Source organism: Mobula birostris, chromosome 10 (assembly GCF_030028105.1).
Source record: "Mobula birostris isolate sMobBir1 chromosome 10, sMobBir1.hap1, whole genome shotgun sequence".
Classification (NCBI taxonomy): Eukaryota; Metazoa; Chordata; class Chondrichthyes; order Myliobatiformes; family Myliobatidae; genus Mobula; species Mobula birostris.
Genome location: NC_092379.1, coordinates 38,687,519 through 38,704,948, shown reverse-complemented (window position 1 = coordinate 38,704,948; position 17,430 = coordinate 38,687,519). Strand labels below are relative to the sequence as shown.

The 17,430-nt window shown below is 46.9% G+C and overlaps 1 protein-coding gene across 1 annotated transcript in view; it reads left to right on the top strand.

The window, feature by feature from the left end:
* Positions 1-17,018, top strand: part of LOC140203602 (uncharacterized) — a 53,040-nt gene extending 36,022 nt beyond the window's left edge. The window contains exons 6-10 of the mRNA XM_072269649.1: positions 774-942; positions 3,312-3,485; positions 9,689-10,165; positions 14,063-14,492; positions 16,765-17,018. Coding sequence (XP_072125750.1) covers positions 774-942; positions 3,312-3,485; positions 9,689-10,165; positions 14,063-14,492; positions 16,765-17,018 — 1,504 coding nt within the window. The remainder of the gene's footprint in view (positions 1-773; positions 943-3,311; positions 3,486-9,688; positions 10,166-14,062; positions 14,493-16,764) is intronic.
* Positions 17,019-17,430: the final 412 nt, after the last annotated feature.

Sequence of the window (17,430 nt, the reverse complement as noted above, 5' to 3'; positions counted from 1 at the left end):
ATAGCCCTCCATTTTTCTGAGCTCCATGTACCTATCCAGGAGTCTTTTAAAAAGACCCTATCATATCCGCCTCCACCACTGTTGCCGGCAGCCCATTCCACGCACTCACCACTCTCTGTGTGAAAAAACTTACCCCAACATCTCTGTATCTACTTCCAAGCACCTTAAAACTGTGCCTTCTCGTGCTAACCAGTTCAGCCCTTTAACATCAAAAAAAAGATGGGCTGGCATTGGAGAAAGTCCAGAGAAGGTTCAAAAGAATGATCCTGGGAATGAAAGGGTTAAGTTTTGAGGAGCGTTTGATAGCCCTGGGCCTGTACTTGCTGGAGTTTAGAAAAATGTGGGAGGATCACATTGAAATCTATCAAATATTGAAAGGCCTAGGCAGAGTGGATGTAGAAAGGCCGCTTCTTTCTGTACGGGAATCTAAAACCAGAGGACACAGCCTGAGAATACAAGAATGTCCCTTTCGAACAGAGACAAGGAAGGATTTCTACAGTCGGGGGTGGCGAATCTGTGGAAATAATTTCAAAATATGGCTGTGGAGGCCACGTCATTGAGTAAGTGGAGGTTGATAGGTTCTTGTTTAGTAAGGGGAGGTCAAAGGTTATGGAGAGAAGGCTGGAGAAAGAAAATATCTCAGCCGTGATGGAATTCTGGAGCAGGCTCGATGGGCTGAATGGCCTCATTTTGCTCCTGTGTTTTCTGGTCTTATGGCAAGAGATCGATTTTCAAAAGGAATAATTGACACCTCCTCTTTGCTTTCATATTAGAGCTGACGAGACACGAAACAACCAGGCTACCTGGGTGGAACAGGTGGAGAAGTACGAAGACGAAAACATGGGGAACTTCAAAAGGATCTACCCGAGCTCCACTTCAGAGAAATACGAGAAGTTCTTGGAAACAGTTGACTCCAAGTCTCGGGAAGAATATGTCAGGCAGGTTTATACTGCCCCTCCCAGTCCTGCCCCCTCCCTCCCTCCCTCCCTCTCCAGTGACCCACAGCCACCCAGTGTGCCATCACCTGTCAAACGGTGAAAGGCCTCGAAAGAGTGGATGTGGGAGATGCTTCCTATGGAGGGAGAGTCTTGGACCAGGGAACACAGCCTCAGAACAGAGGCGGAGGAGTGTCCTCTTAGAAAGGAGGAGAGGAGGAATTTCTTTAGCCAGAGAGTGGTGAATCTGTGGAATTTGCTCCACAGGTGGCTGTGGAGGCCAAGTCATTGGGTATATTTAAAACAGATGCTGATAGATTCTTGATTGGTCAGGGCATGAAGCGATAAGGGGAGAAGGTAGGAGATTGTGGCTGAGAGGGAAAATGGATCAGCCATGATGAAATGGCAGAGCAGACTTGATGGGCCAAATGGCCTAATTCTGATCTGCATCTTATGGTCTTAACCACATTCTCTACTACCCCTCTATAATCCCTCCCCAATCCTTTTACCCTCTTTCTAATCCCACATCACTTCCCCACTACCCACAACACAATTGTGTCGCGTTCTGGTTGCCTCATGATTGGAAAGGTGCAGAGGAGGTTTACCAGGATGCTGGCCAGATCAGAGAGCATGTCTTTATGGGAATGGGTGAACGAGTTAGGGCTTTTCTTTTTGGAGCAAAGGAGGGTGAGAGGTGACTTGATGAAGGAGATGAAAAAGGCATAGATCAAATGGGCAGTCAGAGACTTTTTCCCAGGTTGGAAGTGGCTAATGGGGAAGGGGGGCATCATTTTTAGGTAACTGGAGGAAAGTATAGGGGGGATGTCAGAGGTAAATTCTTTACACAGAGAGTAGTGAGTGCATGGAACACCCTGCCAGGGGTGGTGGTAGAGGCAGATACATTAGGGATATTAAAGAGACTGTTAGATAGGCACATGGATGATAGAAGAATGGAGGGCTCTGTGGAAGGGAAAGGTTAAATTGACCTTAAAGTAGGTTAAAGATTAGCACCACATCGTGGGTGAAGGGCCTGTACTGTGCTGTCAGGTTCTATGTTCTGTCCCTCCACAGCTATATATTCTTACCATCATTAAGGACCCCCACCACCCAGGACATGCCCCCTTCTCATTGCTACCATCAGGGAGGAGGTACAGGAGCCTGAAGACCCACAGTCAACGATTCAGGAACAGCTTCTTCCCCTGTGCCACCGGATTTCAGAATGGACATTGAGCTCAGGAACACCACCTCACTGTTTATTGCAGTCTTTTTGCACTACTCATTTAGTTTAATTTTTAGTATGTTTCCTATTGCAACTTAGTGTTTTTATGTCGCAAGTTTCGCAACAACTTTCCCAATATATGTCAATGATATGAAACCTGATTTTGATCAAGTGTGGTGAGTCATCACTGGTGACACGGAACAGAATCAGAATTTGGTTTCATATCACTGGGGTACGTCGTGAAACTTGTTGTTGCGTGGTAGCAGTACAATGTGATACATAATAATCAAAACTGTGTATATATATAATAGTTAAATTAATGAAGTAGTGCAAAAAGAGGGGGAGAAAAGTAGCGAGCTCGTGTTCATGGTTTCATTGTCCATTCAGAAACCTGATGGCTGAGGGGAAGGAGCTGTTCCTGAGTTGTTGAGTTTGTGCCTTCAGGCTCCTGTACCTTCTCCCTGATGGTTGCAATGAGAAGAGGGCATGCCCTGGGCGATGGGGGTCCTTGATGGTGGAGGCCGTCTTTTTGAGGCATCGCTCTTTGAAGATGCCCTGGATGCTGGGGAGGTTAGTGCTCATGATGGAGCTGACTGAGTTCACAACTTTCTGTAGCTCCTTTCGGTCCTGTGCAGTGCCCACCCCCCCACCATACCAGATGGTGATGCAGCCGATTAGAATGCTCTCCATGGTACATCTGTAGAGATTTGCAAGTGTGTTTTGCAGACATACTAAATCACCTCAGCTTCCTCATGATATATAGCCGATGTTGTGCCTTCTTTGTAACTGCATCGATATCCTCAGAGATGTTGACACCCAGGAACATGAAATTGCTCACTCTCTCCACTTCTGATCCCTCTGTGAGGACTGATGCATCTTCCCTCGTCTTACCCTTTGAGGTCTGCAATCAGTTCTTTGGTCTTACTGACGTTGAGTGCAAGGTCAGGTACACTTCCCATTCCTATGTCAAAGAGCACCCCACCCCCCTCAATGTTAGACTCGCCGGTGATTCTTGCCCCCGGTACTGCTCCCTCTGGAACAGCGGAGCGTGCTGGCCCTACTGGGCATGAGGTTGGAACATTGAAGGGGTGGGAGAGGGCATTGTTAATATTGGTGCAATGGCTTGGTATTGAAAATCTCGCTATCTCTCCAGGCAGATGCACGGGGAAATTCAGCAGAGTCAGGAGCAGAAGGAAATGCTCCTCAAAGAACGGGGGTTCCCTGAAGAGAACCTGCAAGAAGAGTCCCAGTTGCAGGAGAATCCGACCCTGTTGATCTTGGTGAAGCCAAAGTCACCAGAAGGACTGCAGACGTCATCATCCTCCACTCCTGTAAGAGTTTCTCTTGGTTGACGTGCTAAGTCGCCTTAGGTGGGACTAATGATTTAATCTACGAGATGTAGATGATTTCAGCTGAGCTGACATCTTGTAGATGATTTACAGCTCAGCTCAAAGCAACCTCTCAGCTAGGTCAAGATTGGGAATTAAATATCCAAGGATATCAGGTTATACGGTATGATAGGCAGGAAGGTAAGGGAGGTGGGGTAGCGCTCTAAGGATGAGATCAGTGCGACAGTGAGAGACGATATAAGATCTAAGGAGCAGAACGTTGAGTCCATCTAGGTAGAGATTAGGAATAGTAAGGGAAAAAAAATCCCTGGTGGGAGTTGTCGATCAGCCACCAAATAATCACATTACAGTGGCACAGGCAGTAAACAGAAATATCTCAGGCACGTGAGAATGGAACGGCAGTTATCCTGGGAGACTAACTTGCACATAGATTGGGTGAATCAAGTTGGTCGAGACAGTCTTGTGGAGGACTTCATTGAACGCATAAATGATGGCTTTCTTGAACAGCGTGTTACTTAACCTACAAGAGAATGTGTTATCTTAGATCTGGTCCTGTGCAATGAGAAAGGTAAAATTAGTGATCTTGTAGTTAGGGATCCTCTCGGAAAGAGTGATCACAGTATGACTCAGTTTCCCATACAAATGGAGGGTGCAAAAGTAGTCTGGGAATACAGGCTATATGGTGGAGCAGTGGAAGTCTTTCAAAAAGATTTTTCATGGTGCTCAACAAAAGTATATTCCAGTTAAAAGCACGGACAGTAAGGGTGGGGAGAGCCAGTCTTGGATAACTAAGGAAATTAAAGAAGGCGTCAAACTAAAAGCGTGTGAATAGAAAGCCTCCAAGAGTAGTGGGAAACTGGAAGACTGGGAAAATTTCAAACAGCAACAAAGACCCATCAAGCAACTAATAAAGAAAGGGAATAAGGAAAGAAAATAAACTAAAATTCTCCAGACTGTGGGCAGGTTCTGGTGGATGAGAAGACGGCGAATGTCGCGCCACAGTTCAAAAAATGATGTAGGCTAAAGCAGGTAACTACAGGTCAGTTAGTTTAACATCTGTAGTTGGGAAAATGCTTGAAGCTATCATTAAAGAAGAAATAGTGAGGCATCTGGCAAGAAATGGATCCATCAGGCAGATGCAGCATGGATTCAGCAAGGGCAGATCCTGTTTGACAAAGTTACTGGAGTTCTTTGAGGATATAACAAGTGCAGTGGATAGAGGGGAACAGATGGACGTTATTTACTTGGATTTCTGGAAGGTGTTTGATAAGGTGCTGCATAAAAGACTTATCCATAAGATAAGGATGCAAAGAGTTGGGGTGATGTATTAGCATGGATACAGGATTGGTTAACTGAAAGAAAGCAGAGTTGGGATACATGGGTGTTACTCTGGTTGGCAATCAGTAGTGAGCGGTGGTGCCATACGGGTCGGTGCTGGGCCTGCAACTGTTCACGATATATATTAACGATCTCGAAGAGGGAACCGGGTGTAGTGTATCGCTTAAGTTTGCTGATGATACCAAATTGAGTGGAAAGGTAAATTGTGCAGAAGATACAGAGAGATACATATTGATAGGTTAAGTGAGTGGGCAAGGGTCTGGCAGATGGAGTACAATGTTGGTAAATGTGATGTCATCCACTTTGGAAGGAAAAATGGAAGAGCAGATTATTATTTAAACGGTAAAAATTTCCAGCATACTGCTGTGCTGAGGGACTTGGGAGTACTTGTGCATGAATCACAAAAGGTTGGTTTGCAGGTGCAGCAGGCTATCACAAAAGCAAATGGAATACAGTATTGGCCTTCATTACCAGAGGGACTGAATTGAAGAGCAGGGAAGTTATGCTGCAACTGTACAGGGTACTGGTGAGGCTGCACCTGGAGTACTACATGCAGTTCTGGTCTCCATACTTGAGGAAGGATATACTGGCTTTGGAGGCAGATTGATGGTCAGGTTGGGATTGGTGCGAGGAGAGTCGAGGGCAGTGCATTCAGTGGAGGAGTGATGAAGTTGATGTCCTGTCAGCAATTCGAGATGAGAAGATCCAGAGCAGGCAGAGAACCAGAGCGGGGAGTCCCAAGGAGAGGAGGAGGTGAGTGAGGGTAATTTCAGAGATGTGAGAGCGGATCTTTTACACAGAGAGTGGTGGGTGCCTGCGGTGGTGGCTGAGATAGATACATTAGAGATTTTTAAGAGACATTTAGAGAGGCACATGAATGTGAGGAAGATGGGAGGATATGGACATTGTGTAGGCAGGAGAGATGAGCTTAGTTAGCTATTTGATTACTAATTTAATTGGTCTGGCACAACATTGAGGGCCGAAGGGCCTGTTCCTGTACTATACTGTTGTATGTTCTATTAAAGGACTCCTGACCTCAGCTGCAGGGATATCTTTGAAGGAACGTCTGAGGGTCACGCCAATGGGTCTCTTCACTGCTTTAGCCTTCAGCCCAAGCGGGGCTTTGGTTTGGAGGTTGGGAACGTGAGCTGGCTTTCAAGTTAGCAACCAAACCTGTTGGCAGATGTTTGCCCTGGCCAGACAGCTTGGTGTCAGCGTGAGCGAGAGAGAGAGAGGATTCCAGTCTTTCTGCATGTAAGGATGTAATGCTGAGGCTTTATAAGGCAGTAGTGAGGCCTCACCTGGAGTCTTGTGTGCATTTTTGGGCCCCTTATCTCAGAAAGGATGGACTGATATTGGATGTTTGAATAGGCAACTCAGGCAACGCATCACCAAATAATTAGATAGGGCGTCAGAGGTTAAAGGAAAAATGGGTTTGAGAGGGAAATGGATCAGCCATGATGAAACAGCGGAGCAGACTCGATAGGCTGAAAGGCCTAACTCTGCTCCAATGTCTTAAGTTCTTCCGGTCTTTCATATGGAGACTGTCCTCCAGTCGGCTGAAGGAGTCTGTTAATGAGCTAGACCTGGAGGTCCTCCATTGGTTGGAATGGACCATGGATGTTGTGACCTAGCTGTCTACATGATGTGCAAGCCAGGGAAGTACAACACGGAGAGCAAGTTGTTGCCCACGCAGCAGACGAGCTCTCTCCGTGCAGCTGATGAATGCAAAGGAATGGCAGAGATTGACAGTTTGGCATCAGCCCAAAGCGACTGGTTTTAAGGCATCAGTAACCCACCTGGGTGCCTTCTCCTGGCAGTAGAAACTGTTCCGCCAGTCTTAGTAGCTCAGCCAGACGTGAAGGCCAGGAGCTGGACTTGGTTGTCAGAAGCCTGCCCTGCCGTGCAATGTGATCATGTCTGCTCTATGCTGACTACAATTCTTTTTTTCTTGTACTGGTTTACGTATTAATAAACAGCCAGTAGGTGGAGATTGTGTCTTTCTCAGGTTTTGGCAGTCCATCAGGGTCAAGCATATTTTGCTTCCAACCCACAACACACACACCAAGTGCTGGAGGAATTCAGCAGGTTAGGCAGTAACTCTGGTGAGGAATAGAGTCGATGTTTCAAACCGAGACCCCCTCATCAGGACTGGAAAGGAACTGGGAAGAAGCCAGAATAAGACTGGGAGGTGGTGGGAGCGTGGAGGGAAGGAGTACAAGCTGGCAGGTGATAGGTGAGACCAGGTATGGGGGAAGATGGATAAAGTTGGAAGCTGGAAGGGTTTAGGTCAGGGGTTCCCAATATCATAAAACCACAAGATATGGGAGCAGAATTAGGCCATTAGTCTGCTCTGCATTTCATCATGGCTGATCCATTTTCCCTCTCAGCCCCAATCTCCTGCCTTCTCCCTTTAACCCTTCATGCCCTGACCGAGCTCTGCCTTAAATATACAAAAATACTCGGCCTTCACAGCAGACTGTGGCAATAAATGCCACAGATTCACCACTCTCTGGCTAAAGAACTTTCTTCTCATCTTCCTATTCATCTCTAAAAGGACACCTTGCTATTATGAGGCTGTCCTCTGGTCTTAGACTCCCTACCATAAGAAACATCCTCTCCATGTTCACTCTGAGACCCCTTGCTTAATTGTACTGGTCCATGGCAAGTAAAAGGTTGGGAACCCCTGGTAGAGGTGGAAGAGTTAAAGGGCTGAAGGAGGAGGAATCTGATGGGAGAGGAGAGTGGACCATGGGAGAAGGGGAACTAGGAAGGGAAGAGGGTAAAGATGGGAAGGTCTTCATTGAGTTCACAACATCCAATCTGCTCTGGTACCACAGTATTTATGTGGGCTGTCCTGCTGAGACTCTGGACAATGTTGGCCCCTCCAGGACATTGATAGCTGGGTCTTAAACAACTGTTGGGTCATTGAATATCAGGGGTAAGCAGTTAGATGCCCTCTTGCTGGAGATATCATTACCTGGTGTACTGGTGGCATGATAACTTGGCTTCCTGGTGTCTGGCTATAACACTGAAGAGTCCCAAGCCTACTGTCTCCTCTGTACCACTGGGACCTTTCTTACCTGTCTGCTGTAGTAGTGAAATCTGCCCCAAAACCTTGTAAATTATAATTCTTTTGAGGACAAAGAAATCTGGCTGTGGGAAACAAGCTTCGATTGTGTAGAGCTTTTTATTGATGGCATGAACTTCTATTTTTCCAACTACCGGTAATTTTTTTCCCTCCTGCTTCCAATTCCCCATTCTGGCCTCTTTTCCACATCTCCCTATCACCTCCCCTGGTACCCCTCCTCCTTCCCTTTCTCCTGTGGTCCACTGTCCTCTCCTATCAGATTCCTCCTTCTCCAGCCCTTTTACCTTTTCCATCTATCGCCTTCTAGCTTCTTACTTCATCCCGCTCCCCCACCCACCTAGCTCCACACATAATCTTCCAGCGAGTCCTCCTTCCCTTCTCCCCACCTTTTTTATTCTGGCTTCTTCCCCCTTCCCTTTCCAGTCCTGATGTAGGGTCTTGGCCCGGAAACGTCAACTGTTTATTCATTTCCATAGATGTTGAATGACTTGCTGAGTTCCTCCAGTATTTTGTGTGTAGAATTCCATTTGCCTTTGCCATTATGTACATTACTCACAGCTAACTTTCTGTGACGGACCCCCCCCCAGCTCTCCCTGTACAGTAACATTCTGTGATGTCGCTCTCTCTCTCTCTGTTTAAAGGATATTTTACTTTCTTACTCCTTTCACCATCATCATTATGTGTCATGCCGTATGATGTGAGCAATCATGGTCTTTGGCACTGTGGGCAATGGCAAACCTCTTCTGGGCCAGTGTCTTTACAAGACGGGTGACCCTAGCCATTATCAATACTCTTCAGAGACTGTCTGCCTGGCATCAGTGGTCGTATAACCAGGACTTGTGATATGCACTGGCTGTTCGTACAACCAACCACCACCTGCTTCTGTGGCTTCATGTGACCCTGATCAGGAGGGCTAAGCAGGTGCTATTCCTTGCCCAAGGGTGACCTGCAGACTAGTGGAGGGAAGGATCACCTTACACCTCCTTTGGTAGAGATGTATCTCCACCCCACCACCCAGCTACACCATTAACCACACATTATAGTCCAGCTCCCCTGTGGCATTTACCCTTCAGGGAAATATCTAAAATAACTCACACAAAATGCTGGAGGAACTCAGTAGGCCAGGCTACAGTGAATTCTAAATCACAACTGTCTATGTTAAAAAGAAATTACTTCATTGCCCCTCTGACCCAGGCCCAGGCTGATTCCAGACCGAACAGGAGGCCTGAGCGGAAATCCAGGAACTGGAATCTCAGTAGCCAAAGTGAAGAGATTTATGGCAACTTGAGAATTATCCTCAATCTCTTTCCTCCAGTTATTGACCCTCCTGCCACTGAAAGCAGTTTCTCTTGACCCACCGTCCAGTATTTGATTGCCTCTAATAAATCTGCCTTTATCACCTGTCTCAAAGGGCAGTAGCACTGGGGCTTCTCACATCTCACCACATTAAATGGTCCCCTCTCCCTGGGCCAGCTGCTCACTGACCTGTTCCGGTATCAGGAATGGCATTATTAGTGTCATGTTATTCTATAATATCATGGAAATAAATCTTTGACTACATCGTGTTCTTGTCACTGGTGCCATTGTCAAGGATTCTCCTGCACGCCTCTCTGAGTCTTTGAGGCGAAACTGAATGGTATTCTGAGCGTCACAAGTTCAGGAAGTTCATCTGACACTGACTGCCAAGATTGTTTTTTTACTGAGTGTTTTAAAATGCCAGCTGTTTTCAAAGTTTTTTTTCTTCTGTATTCTTCAGACCAGCCAAGTGCTAGGAATTGTCTCCAGCCCAAGCCAGCGAGCAGGCGGCTGGGAGGAGAAGAATGTGGGCCACAGCTGTGAGTTGTCTCCAGGAAGAGCAGATGTTGAGCCAGAGCTGGTTTCTGAACAGAAGGCTGATGGCACAGAACACTGCTCGCTGCTCCAGAACCAATCCCAAGCAGAGCAGAAAGAACCAGGCCAGAAGCAGCAGCAGACAGAGGTTCCATCGGAGATCCCTGCTGAAGCACAAGAGGGAAATGCTGTGAGTGAGGCAGTGAACCAACCGGAGGCCAATGTGCAAAAGTTACAACAGCAGGCCCAAGTCCTGGATAACCAAGAGGCCGAAGACGGGGATCAGCAGCAGGTACAAGATCTGGTCCCACTGGAGCCCCAAGCTGTGAAAGAGGCCAAAGACCTGGCGCAGCAGGAGGCAGGAGATGAAAATGGGCAGGAGTCACAATCTCCACCTCTACTGGTAATGTTGCAACTCTAACAAAACCCTAGTTAGACTACGCTTGGGAGTATTGTGTTCAGTTCCAGTCACCTCATTACAGGAAGGATGTGGAAGCTTTAGGTAAGGTGCAGAGGAGATTTACCAGGATGCTGCCTGAACTGGAGGGCATGTCTCGTGAAGATAGGTTTAGCCAGCTGAGGCTTTTCTCTTTGGAGCAAAGAAGGATGAGGGGTGACTTGATGGAAGTGTGTAAGACAGATCAATTGGACAGCCAGAGTTTTCTTCCCAGGCAGAAATGGCAAATGCCAGGAAGCATAATTTCAAGGCGATGGGAGGGAAATATAGAGGGGATGATAGAGGCAGAGAGTAGTGGGTGCATGGAACACCCTGTCATGGGTGGTGCTAAAGGCAGATACATTAGGGGCATTCAGGAAATGCTTAGATGGGCACATGATGATGGAAAAATAGAGGGTTAAGTAGGAGAGAAGGGTTAGATTGATCTTAAAGTAGGTTAAAAGTTGGTACAACATGGTGGGTAAAAAGGAATGCACTGTGCTGTGGTGTTCGATGATCTATGTTCTAAATCACACATAGGCAAGTTGAGAATTTGAATTGACCAAGGCCTGTGTCAACAGGAAGCCCAAGTCATAGTCACAGAGCTATCAGTCCCTTTGCCCTAATGCCAACCACGATTACAGGGACTTGAGGACCTGAGTTATAGGAAAAGGCTGAATTGTTTGGGACTTCATTCCCCGGGGTGTAGGAGGTGGAGGGGAGACTTGATTGAGGTATACAAAATGATGAGAAGTATCCATAGTGTAAAGGCAGGCAGGCTTTTCCCACTGAGATTGGGTGGCACTGAACTGGAGGTCATAGGTTAAGGGTGAAAGGTGAGTGTTCAAGGGGAACCTGAGGGGAATCTTCTTCACTCAGAGTGTGGAATGAGCTGCCAGCGGAAGTGGTAAATTGTGGTTAGATTGCAATATTGAAGAGAAGTTTGGATGGGTCCATAGATGGGAGGGTAGGGATGGCTACAGTCCAGGTGCTGGACGACAGGACTCGGCAGATTAATAAATTGGCGCGGCCTGGATGTGCTGAAAGGCCTATTTATGAACTAAATGACTCTTTGGCTGCTAATCTGTACTCAAATACTCTACCACTGAGCTTATAAAATTAATTTTAAAATGACAAAATTTTAGAAAATACTAGAAACTGGAGCAGACCATGAATTTTTTGGCCTCTGTAAGACCATAAGACATAGGAGCAGAATTAGGCCATTTGACCCATTGAGTCTGCTCTGCCATTCCATCGTGGCTGATTTACTATCTCTCTCAACCCTGTTCTCCTGCCTTCTCCCCATATCATTTGACACCCTGACTAATCAAGAACCTGCCAACCTTCGGTTTAAATATACCCAATGACCTGGCCTCCGCAGCCGTCTTGTGGTAACAGATTTCACAGATTCACTACCCAATGACTGGATGCATTCTATGACCCTTATAGGATTCCATGCGTTTACAGGCTCTCTCAGGGTTAAGACAGGGTTCAGTTCCTGAGAACGGTCTGTAAGATGGAAATGAACAGAAATAGTGCACGGGACAGGGTCACAGAAAAATCTACGACAGGGGAGCGAACAGGTGTGGCAAGAGCAGCTGCCAGCCCGTCTCACTGACCCAGTGAGAGGCCGAATTGAATTTGATTGAATTGAATATTATTTCTTACATCCTTGACATACACGAGGAGTAAAAATCTTTATGTTACATCTCAGTTTGAATGTGCAATGTGTAAATTGTAGTAATTTGTAATAAATAGTATGTCCAGTAAGTTATACAACAGTACAGTCAATATAGCTCAGAAATACAGTTGTGTCAGCGTGAATTAATCAGTCTGATGGCCTGGTGGAAGAAGCTGTCCTGGAGCCTGTTGGTCCTGGCTTTAATGCTGCGGTACCATTTCCCGGATGGTAGCAACTGGAACAGTTTGTGGTTGGGGTGACTTGGGTCCCCAATGATCCTGCAGCCCCTTTGTACACACCTGTCCTTGAAAATGTCCTGAATCATGGGAAGTTCACAACTACAGATGTGCTGGGCTGTCCACACCACTCTCTGCAGAGTCTTGTGATTGAGGGAGGTACAGTTCCCATACCAGGCACTGATGCAGCCAGTCAGGATGCTCTCAGTTGTGCCCCTGTAGAAAGTTCTTCGGATCATGCCGAATTTCTTCAACCGTCTGAGGTGAAAGAGGCGCTGCTGTGCTTTTTTCACCACACAGCTGATATGTACAGACCACGTGAGATCCTCGGTGACGTGTATACCGAGGAACTTGAAGCTGTTCACCCTCTCAACCCCAGATCCATTGATGTCTCCATTCCTCCTGTAATCTACAACCAGCTCCTTTGTTTTTGCGACATTGAGGGAGAGGTTGTTTTCTTGACACCACTGTGTCAGGGTGATGACCACTTCTCTGTGGGCTGCCTTGTTATTATTTGAGATCAGGCCAGTCAGTGTATAGAGAGTCTGTTCAGTGGTCCCATCACTGCTCGGCCTGAACCGGCCCCCTGATTGTAGTGGCTTGGCTGGATCGAGAATGCAGTGTGGGGAGTGAACACCAACTTACAGAATCACCAACGCCATCTGGGGCACAGGCCTTTGACAGCAGCTCACCAGAGTCCTCCATCCTGGGAGTCTTTCAACCTGTTCCCAGGTGTGGCCCATCTTCTTGGCATATCCTTCCTCTCCCAGGGATGGAGCTTCTGTTGGGGTTTCTGTAGCTCTGGGTTTTTAACCCCATGCCCAGGTGGGAGGGTTGGTGGGAGTGAAAGCAGTTGGGAAAGCTCCATTCCCACAAGGTAGAAGATTCCTGCGGTGTCGGAGAGTCATAGAAAAATACGGCAGAGAAGCAGGCCCTTCAGCCCATCTAGACCATGCTGAGCCATTTTAAACCATCTATTCCCATCGACCTGCACCGGGACCATTGCCATCCATATCCCCTACCATCCGTGTACCTATCCAAACTTCTCTTAAACGTGGAAACCGAGCTCGCATGCACCACTTATGCTGGCAGCTTGTTCCAAGCTGTCCCCACCCTCTGAGTGAAAATGTTTCCCCTCATGTTTCCAGGTTGCAAATGCAGTTACTGCTTTGCCCATCCTGAAAGAAACTGTCCGAGTTTTGAACAGATACTAATGGGTCCCTTGCAATTATTTCCCGAGAACATTAAACTGATCCAACACCGTGCCTTTTCTTTAAAATATCTCAGTCAGGTTAGACTGGAATGTCTAGACAGAGCGGACGTGGAGAGGATGTTTCTGAAAGTGGGAGAGTGGAGTACCAGACAGTGCAGCCTCAGAAATGAGGTTCGTCACTTTAGAGTAGAGATGGGGAAGAATTTCTTCAGCCAGAGGGTAGTGAATCTGGAATTCATCGTCACAGGAGGCCAAGTCATTGGGGATATTTAAAACCAGAGTTTGATAGGCTCTTGATTAGTCAGGGCATCAAAGGTTATGGCAAGAAGGCAGGAGAATGTGGTTGAGGTTATAAATCAGCCATGATGGAATAGAAGGACGTCCCTTTAGAACGGAGATGAGAAGGAATTTCTTTAGCCGAAGGGTGGTGAATCTGTGGAATTCATCGCCACAGACGGCTGTGGAGGTGTACTTAAAATGAAGGTTAAGAGGCTCTTGATTAGTAAGGGTGTCAGAGGTTACAGGGAGAAGGCAGAAGGCTGGGGTTGAGATGGACAATAAATCAGCCATGAAGGAATGATGGAGCAGACTCGGAGGGCCAAGTGGCCTAATTCTGTTGCTAAGATTTATGGTCTATCTACGAATAGGTTATGAGGTCAGCACAACATCGTGGGCTGAATGGCCTGCAAAATTATGTGTTCTAAACCTTTCATCTATATTTCTGTTTTCTTCAGAATACCCAGTCGGAGATCTTTGAGGAGCTTGACCAGAAGAGTACAATTGTTGCGGAGGAAACCGAACCAGTGGATGCGTGCAGCACGCTGCCAGCCGAAAGCACAGAGCAGAATGGGAGCTCGAGGCAATTCCTCCCTGAGGTCCAGAGTCAGCCCAGGAGCCAAGGTGGCCTCGAGGCCCAGGCATTCCCCCAAGAGGGGCAAAAGGCCGCAAGAGAGACGCTGAGCGCAACGGGCAACCCGCATGCCGCCTCGAAGGCCATCAAGAAGTTGTCTAAGGTTCTGAAACGCAACCGCAGCCAAGTGGGCCTGGCAAGCAATGTGAATTGTTCCGGACAGACTGATGCTGCAGGGCACGCTAATGTCACTGAGGAGATTTCAAATGCACCTCGGGATCAGCGTGATTCCTGTTGCAACTGCTGGGGTTACAGTAAGTGAAATACAACCTTTTAGCCTTCTAAACTCGAAATCTGGGTTTCCTCACTTGCAGGGACTCCACAGTTTGTGTTCTCAGTATTACTTGTTTAGTCTTTGTATTTGCACAGTTTGTCTTCTGTTGCACATTGGTTGCTTGTCAGTGATTGTGTGTACAGTGCCTCTAAAAAAGCATTCGTCCCCCTTGGAGGTTTTCATGTTTTGTTGTTTTACAACACCGAATCATAGTGGATTTAATTTGGCTGTTTTGACACTGATCAACAGAGAAAACCTCTTTTGTGACCAAGTGAAAACAGATCTCTACAAAGTGCTCTAAATTAATTACAATTATTAAACACAAAACAATTGACTACATAAGTATTTTTCCCCTTCAAGTCACTATTTAATAGATGCACCTTTGGCAGCAATTATAGCCTTGAGTCTGTGTGGACTGGTCTCCATCAGCTTTGCACATCTGGACACTGCAATTTTTCCCCTTCCCCTTCCTTCTTTACAAAACTGCTCAAACTCTGCTGGATTTGCATGAGGATTCCATGGGGCAACACCGTAGCGTAGTGGTTAGCGCAATACTTTACAGTACCGGTGACCCCAGTTCAATTTCAGCCGTTGCCCGTAAAGAATTTGTATGTTCTCCCCATGACCACGAGTGTTTCCTCCAGGTGCTCTGGTTTCCTCCCACAGCCCAAAGACCTACCAGTTGGTAGGTTGATTAGTGGTTGTAAAACTGTCCTGTGATTGGGCTGGGATTAAATCGGGGGATTGCTGAATGTGTGCTAGATTTTATTACAGCCTTGTGGGCTGAGCAAAACTGAATTATTAGTTGTTGAATTAAGTGTTTCAGGAAACAATTAAGTGCCCAACGTGTCACCAGCACCAGACTACCAGCCATCAAGGATGTATTCCAAGTTCAAAGTACAAAGTACAGTAATTATCAAAGTATGCTTACGGTGCACAGCCTCGAGGCTCATCTTCTTGCAGGCAGCCACAAACAAAGAAATGTCAGAGAACCCACTTAAAGAAAGCACCCCACGAAACAAGACCATCAGACGTGCAAAGTCACGCAAACAACAGAAACAACAAACGAGTAACGCTCAGAACATCAAACATCAGAACGCAGGATCCCCAGAAGTGGGTCCACACCCACGAGCCACCGGGGGGTGAGTGAAGCCGGTCCAGGAGCTTACCCACCATCAAGGGCCGGGAAAGGGCCAGTAACGTCAGGGAGGATCCCACCCACCCTGCTCACGGACTGTTTCCTGTCAGAGTCACCCTGCTCATGGATCATTTCCTGTCAGAGTCACCTTCTGTACAGACACTCAGTGATTCAGGAACAGCCTCTCCCCTGTCATCAGATTTCTGAATGGACATCGAACCTGTGAACACTAACTCACTATTTTCTTTTTGTCTTTTTGCACGACTTGTTTAATTGTTTAATTTTTTAATTTTTTATATATTTACTGTAATTTACAGCTTTATTTTCTATTGCAAGGTACTGCTGCCGCACAACGACAAATTTCATGGTATATACTGATTGATTGTGATTTTGAGACACTCCTGTGCCTAGAGTCACTTTATGCACGTACAGTCAATCCATGTATATAAGCTATCTTATGTATTTATATTTATTGTGTTTTTATTATTATTATTATTGTGTTCTTTATCTTATGGAGTTTATCTTAGTAGTGAGTTAAGCATCGATTTGTCGAACTTCTAGTTTTCTTCTTCACCATTCCCCATTCTCATTTCTCTCTCTCACCTTATCTCCTTACCTGCCCATCACCTCCCTCTGGTGCTCCACCATCGTCCCCTTCTTCCATGGCCTTCTGTCCTCTCCTATCAGATTCCCCCTTCCCCAGCCCTTCATCACCTCCACCAATCGACTTCCCAGCTCTTTACTTCACCCCACCCCCTCTTCCGGTCTCACCTATCACCTACCACCTCGTACTTCTTCCTCTCCTCCCCCACCCTCAACGTCTTCTCCCTTCCTTTCCAGTCCTGATGAAGGGCCTCAGCCTAAAGCCTCGACTGTTTACACTTTTCCGTAAATGCTGCCTGACCTACTGGGTTTTTCTGGCACTTTGTGTGTGTTGCCTTGGATTTCCAGCATCTGCAGATCTTCTTGTGTTTGGCTTGGTGTGTTTTATTTATCTCCTGCATCCCATCCAGAGTTACGATTATTTCGTTCTCCTTGACACTTGTGTACTGAAAATGACACTAAACAATCTTGAATGTTTTTCGTTAGCTAAAGTATTCAGTTCATACCCCAGACAGGATCTGCTGCAGGAGCTGGTTACGGGACAGTGCCGTGGAACGCGACTGCAGGAACCCGCCCGAGCACCAGCAGAATCAAGTTGCCGAGAGGTTTCCCAACGCGTCTGCCTATCCCGAGAGGGTGACCGAGGACAGGAGCAGAGGGAAGCTGTGCGTGTCCTCCGAGCCCCCAACTTTGCACCTCCGTGGCTCTACCTGTTCCACAAAACCCAGGATTAGACAAAGGGACCTCAACAGTCATGGCAGGTAAAAAAAAAAAAAAGGTGAACGCCAGAAGTTTTCTCTAGGGTTTCCTCTGGGTGCTCCGGTTTCCTCCCACTGTCCAAAGACATACTGGTCAGTAGTTTAATTGGTCATTGTAAATTGCCCCATGATTAGGCTGGTGTTAAATCGGGAGATCGCTGGGCGGTGAGGCTCGAAGGGCCGGAAGGGTCAATTCTGTGCCGTCTCTCAATCAATGAATCAACCAACCTAACCCTCCCCTCCCGCATAGCCTGCCATTTTCCATCATCCGTCAGCCTATCTAAGTGTCTGTAAAGCACCACAGTCAGCGTAATGCCTTCAGTGCCACCAGGTTCAGGAACAGTTATTACCACTCAACCATCAGGGTGAAGGTACAGGAACCTCAGGACCCACACCACCGGTTCAGGAACAGTTATTAC